Raw genomic sequence first — 6,379 nt, forward strand, 5'->3', positions numbered from 1 at the left:
ACTTTATAGCCTTGTCTTTTTTCATCCTGTACCAATTTCGCGTTTATGTATATATTTAAATTTCAGAAAGTCCCTTGTGTGGGTGTATCTATATTTGTTATCAATACAGCTTTGTGCTGGAAGGTTAAACCAGTCAGACTCATGCTCTTGCCAGATTTGTTCAGTGACATGATTTTGGCAAAAGGATGTTTTTCTCCTGCATTTTATTTTTTTGCAATTAATCCAACTAATTAATTAACTAATGCTGTTGTACAACATAAGAAGCTCTAGCTTGCTTGCCACTAGTATGCAGATCACAGAAAACCAGAGACATTGCACCAAGGCTCTCTTGTACTGAAATATTAACTTCTAATGATTTATGCTTTCTGTATGGGTGCTGGTTTTGTGCTTGGGACATTTGATAGTGTTGTCCAAACCTGTTTTCATGTGAGTTAATGCCAGTTATCCATAGACTAGAACTGGATAGGAAATAGCCTTTAAAGTTTAACATTGCAGAATTAACTTGCAACTAATTTGGTCCTGCCTCCCTCCCTTTAACAGTGAACCAGGAAGGGAGTAAGCATTGCTAAAAATACTGGTTTGTTTATTTCATGTTCAAACCAAGTGAAGCAAAGCTGAAGGCAATGGAGGATGCCCTGCACTGCATAATTTAGAACATGAGTACTCCAGTACAGCAGATTATATGTGTTAGTCACCACATGTAGGCTTTTTTTAAGAATTAAACTGTTCCCTTAAGGTGAGATACAATAAATTTCTGAGCAACCAGAGGGCATTTGTATTTATGACTAAGCAATGTGGCTTAGTATAGTTTTATATTTGGTACTTTGAAGAAGGGTCTTAGTTTCTGGTTTTCTACTTACAGATTGTCTTGATGAAAGATAAGAAAAAATGTTTTGCAATTGAAGACCTTGGCTATGAGCCAGAAGCTGTAGCCATTCACCCCACAGGAGGTACAGCTGCAGTGGGAGGAGCGGTAAGGTTGCACTTCCTAAAACTGTAGTACTTTGAGCACTGGAGCAAGTAACAGAAGCATTTAATAATAGTAGGTGTGTTCTGTTGAGAAGTAGTAGGTGACAATTTGTAACAACATCAGTATTGTATCAAGTAAGTTGTGTGTATTTGGTGTTCCTGGGCTTTCATTCCCCAGGTTCTACCACAATTGTGATCTAAAGTCTATTTCACTTCTTTTTGAATTTAATCTTTTCTTGTATTTGCTGTTTTTAAATTGCTAAATTTTTACCCAGTGTGTTCTTGAAGTTAGAAAATTCTAGAAAATGGGTCTATTTCCACACTTGTTGGATTGTAGCCAGCATGTGACAGGTTATTTAAAGTTCTTCTTAACAGAAGCACTACCAGATAGACTTAGTGTAAAAAGTTCCAGAAACTCCTCTTTCTATTGTAAAATTATTTTTCTACCTTTTCTTCTTCTTTGCTATTAATTTGCAGGATGGGAATGTCCATTTGTATTCAATCCAAGGAACCTCATTGAAAAGTGATGATAAGACTTTGGAAGCTAAAGGTCCTGTTACTGACCTGGCATATTCTCACGATGGTGCCTTTCTTGCAGTCTGTGATGCAAACAAAGTTGTCACTGTCTTTAGCGTCGCTGATGGCTACGCGGTAAGAATTGTTGGAGCAAGAGTTGACTTTGTTTAAAAACAAATTGACAGCTCATGTCTAAAACTGTTGTGGTGAAGTATATTATAGCTGCTGAGGCTTAATTGTAAATCACTGATGTAAATTTGATGTTTCTGTCACTGTTTACCTGCTATTTTGGGGTAGTATTAGCGTTTACAGCAGCCTATGTGAACCCTCCAGATCATAAGAATAGCTGAGGAAATGTGCAGCATAGGTTGGCTGCTGGGAAAACACTGAAACCCACCTAATAAAAAAATGCATAGTTGAAAAGGGGAAGGAGATGGATTCCCAGAGACTAGCAGTAGTTAAATACAAAAAGTTCCTTTGGGTGTGCTGAACCACTAGTTTGTTCGTTTTGGTTTTTTAAAGGAAATTTAAAAAAAAATACATGCCATGTCTTTTAGAGAATTTGTGTGCATTTTTGTAAAATGGACAAGAATGCAGGCTCAGTTTGATAAGAATCATGAAGTACAATAAAATTCAATGAAGTAAATAAAGCAGACTTGGCAATAAAATTCTGCTGGCTCTGGCACACCATGGTAAGGACTAAGCAATGAAAGGGATGTGCTAGGAGAGGGAGTTTTGCTTTATTTGCCAATCTGTCTTTTAACCAAGAACCAAAAAATGGGCAATTTCCACTTTTCAGCCCAAGCAGTCAATGCGTATCAGTCTGTAAAGTCCTTAAGCTTTGACTAAACAGCACTGAAATAAAAATGCAGGATGGATTCCACAAAAAACATTTCATTTTTTAAGTAAAAATTGAAAGAATTTTGGCTTGAGAAATATCTGTGGGATTATTTTAGAAGCCTCTAAATTGCATATGCATATAACAGATCAGGCTTTAATAGAAAAACGTCTTAGTGGCTTTTTACAAGAGGTTTGTATTTTATTGGCCTAGTAAGTGTTTAAATAAATCACATAAAATGAAGCCACCAGTTGGTTTGCTTAGTGTATCCATCTGCACCTGAGATATACATTGTCTGGAGTCTTGCAGTAGCTTGTTCTGATGCTGCACATTGAAAGTTAGTGATTTCCTGAAGTAGATTTAACTACTGGAATGACCCTTGTCTCCCGAATTTTCAAATAGGAGTATAACGTCTTTTACGGACACCATGCGAAAGTTGTTTGTATTGCGTGGTCACCAGATAATGAACACTTTGCTTCTGGAGGCATGGACATGATGGTGTATGTTTGGACTGTGAGTGATCCAGAGACCAGAGTCAAGATACCAGGTATGTTTTCTTCAACATGCTACTTTTGAAAGTTGCTAGTAGTTATTGAAATCCAACACTGTTCCTGTTTTCTAAACTAATGGTAAGCAGGCTTTGAATGTTCCCAAAATAATTTAGCCTTTATGTTAATCTCTATCTAGTCACATTAGCTGGAATTCTATTGTTATGTTATTTTTGTAGTTACTTTTAAAATCCAGTACTAGTATTTAATGCAGCTAAAAATCATGTTTGGAATGTGCTGAAGGTTACCTTGTCAACCCAGCATTCCTAATTCTTTTCTGTTACTTTGCACTGCGATACAGATGCTCACAGACTACATCATGTAAGCGGCTTGGCGTGGTTGGATGAACATACTCTGGTAACAACATCCCATGATGCTTCTGTTAAAGAGTGGTCTATCTCCTACAATTGAAATAAGCCCCCTCTTTGGAAGGACCTAATCAGGGACTAGAACTACTGCAGTGGAACATAGCATTTCTCTTAAAGAATCTGTATTGGCCTCTGGGTCTGCTGTCATATCCTCATATCTTTACAGGGTGTTCATATCTGTAATTAAATGTACTTTGAAAGCTTTAGCGAGTAACAGTTTGCACATGAAAAGCACTTAAATTATGTCTGGAGCTTAACCTTTGTGCTGAACATTCCAGAGGCAACAGCCGAACAAGTTGGTGTGCAAGGTTCAGGCACGAAAGATTCAAACTCAATCAGTTGTTCTTTTCTAACCAAGAAGCATAAGACTGTACAGCATGAGAGTAATACTTCTCATTTTTTCTAATTACAGAACATTTCTGTACTAACAGTCATAGTAAGAGTATTTAGTTGTGGTCTGAAACCAATCAAGCTGTGTGCAGCTACTGTATAGTGCTTTGCTTCTCTATACTGCACCAAACTGTTGCCTCAGATTTTCTCCTCCAGATAAGAAGATGGGGTACATACATAATAAACTTTTTATGTATTTCATGTCAAATCTTTGTGGTTTATTTTAAGGTGGAAGTGTGGGATTTTAATGTACTTACTGTTGTGGGTATAATGTTTACAAATAATCGTTGTGGCAACTTCAGAAACACAATTGTTACTTCATGAATTAAGACTGTCTCATCATTTCAGTGTCAGAGAAAAGAAATCATTCTGTTGCAAAGATTAAAGATATTTTCTGTTTGAAGGAGGAGAAGCATGTTATTGTTTATAAAATGCAGTACTTCTACCACCTTTTGGAAAATACAGGAATTAAACCAAGTGAAGTGTTGTTATGACTTGAAGTGATTTTTGAGAAGATAGTGTTTGCTCAGTAAGTTTTATGCCTTTGCATGTGCAGAACAGTTGCATGAAAGCGTTATCTCATGCGAAGAGATCCTGATGTTGTGTTTAGTTCCCTTCTTACACTCCACAACACATTTAAGTGATTTGAAGCTAGCAGTCCAACAAGGGTGGAGGAGGACACTCTGATGCAAAGTAGTAGGAAGATTTGTTACCATCTCTGATGGCCAAAAAAGAGCTGTTGCTGTCTAGAAACTTGGAAGACTTCAAAAAGTATTTTCTCTGCTAAGTCTCTACCACTACCACCACCACCTTTCCAGTTGTCTTTGGGTTTTATTAAGCTTTCCTTTCTGTGTGGACTTGCGTGTTTTTTTTACCATATTTCTAATGACACTAATAATACAGCAAATAAAATGCTTTTGCTGCTTCTCATCCTGTGGACTATTGCTCAATTGCTGAAAAAAAAAATTGCCTTTCAAAAATGAAATGTTGGTGAAACGTCTTTTAAAAAGGAAAAATGTTGATTTCTTTTTAGGAGTGGTGATCAGATCTCTCCTAGCCTGCAAACCAACATCTGCAGTGGAACAGTTGACATAGAAGAAAAAAAATCTAAGAAGTGGATATTTTGCACCATGATTTCTTTGTGTTCACTGTGGCTCTCTATTAGCAGTTTTGCATGTATGCTTACTAACAATGCAAGGACAAAAGAAGTTTTGGAAAAGGATGTGTTTGATATTTGGCTTAGGATCCAAATGAACGAGGTTTTCTCAGTGTCTAGCCCCTAAAGCTTGCATAGAGGGACTGACGCAGCAAGCAATTCATCCATTGTTCCTGAGTCTGATCTGGAAGAGTTGCTGGTGAATCTGCTTAGTGGGTTCATGTGGTAGTTGAATCCCTGTCATTTAAGTAATTATAAGGGGGAGGGGAGGAGGAGTTAAGCAGTTATCAGAGCTTGTGCACTGTGCCTGATCGGTGATGTGTAGGCTGAGCAATTTTTTGATTCCTCAAGGACCTTGTAATAGTGCTCCTGTGGAATGCCTGTTAGTTAGAAACCCTGCATTGACATTTGTGTTTGGATGGCAGGGAGGGTGACTGCTCGTGCTTCAGCTTCCATTGGATTTGTTTATTGGCATATGGCCTGAGCTTCTAATTTCATAAGAACTAATATGGTCTTTGTAGTTGGCTGGCAAATCCCAACTAAAAAACCTGCAAATACAGTCTGCTCTTGGACCAAATGTCGTAGCACAGGTTGATTGTTGATCCAGTGTACACACATCACAAACTGATCTAAGGGGCCTGGCTGTACTGCTCTGAATCAGACCCCTACATTACTTGTGTTTGCCCCAGATTGGCCTGCCCTGGAACAGAGAAACGGGAAAAAAAGACTGGATGGTCTGTACAGATTGCAGTGATTTCAAAAGGAAATAGTGATACTTGACGTGAATATGAAATCAGGCTCAGAGGATGCAAATTAAAAAACAAAACAAACCCACAAAAACACCCACACCTTAAAAAAACCCCAAAGCACCTTACATATTGCTATATTAAGAGTTGTATTTTAATGTTAGTCCAAGCCCTGTTCAAGCATAGCTTCTCAAGCTTCTCAAGCCCCCTTACTAAAGGCTTCTGTTTTAAACATGAATATGCTTTTGAGCTCCTCTTGGCAGTTACTGGAAAGCTGGTTTCACTTCACCGTGGCTGGCAGTTTGCCTGCTTTACAGTAAAAATGCAGCTTAATTAGGCCGGGAGTAGATTCGGAGAACTAACGTGACCGGTAATTCCTCACAAGGCTGTAGTGCAGGCATTCCTCTCCCCTCCCCCTTTAACTGTGATTTAATCCTGGTTGCCTGTTCCATTTCTGCCACGCTTGTACAGCACATTGGCCTTCCAAGAAGCTGGTCTGTACAGTCAGCCAGAAATTTACCAGCAGCTGTTGTGTGGAATATCAGCAGATCCTAAATGCAATTCTTTAATTGGCAATTGGTAGAGGGGAAAAATAAAGGGCATCACTGATCTATTTGGAGATGGAAGTTGTTTGTTTTGTCAGACACAATAGAATTATGGATAGATGTTCTGACACCTCTGTTCCTCTGCCAAATGCTTTTGCTCTTAATAATTAGAGTTCCTCAGAGTGAAGGTAGCAGCCTTAAAATCTTAATTACGTGAATATTTTTCTGAAGCAAAATAGCAAAGATGTAGAATCCTTCAACCTGGAACTGATTTTTTTTTTGAGGTACATTTCTAAGCAGAGA

The 6,379-nt window shown here is 38.2% G+C and overlaps 1 protein-coding gene across 1 annotated transcript in view; it reads left to right on the forward strand.

The window, feature by feature from the left end:
* WDR1 (WD repeat domain 1) overlaps positions 1 to 4,559 on the forward strand; it is a 19,289-nt gene extending 14,730 nt beyond the window's left edge. The window contains exons 12-15 of the mRNA XM_017727527.1: positions 863 to 973; positions 1,447 to 1,620; positions 2,726 to 2,870; positions 3,173 to 4,559. Coding sequence (XP_017583016.1) covers positions 863 to 973; positions 1,447 to 1,620; positions 2,726 to 2,870; positions 3,173 to 3,282 — 540 coding nt within the window. The 3' untranslated portion in view covers positions 3,283 to 4,559. The remainder of the gene's footprint in view (positions 1 to 862; positions 974 to 1,446; positions 1,621 to 2,725; positions 2,871 to 3,172) is intronic.
* The last annotated feature ends 1,820 nt before the right edge of the window (positions 4,560 to 6,379 follow it).

Source organism: Corvus brachyrhynchos, unplaced genomic scaffold (genome assembly GCF_000691975.1).
Source record: "Corvus brachyrhynchos isolate BGI_N302 unplaced genomic scaffold, ASM69197v1 scaffold80, whole genome shotgun sequence".
Classification (NCBI taxonomy): Eukaryota; Metazoa; Chordata; class Aves; order Passeriformes; family Corvidae; genus Corvus; species Corvus brachyrhynchos.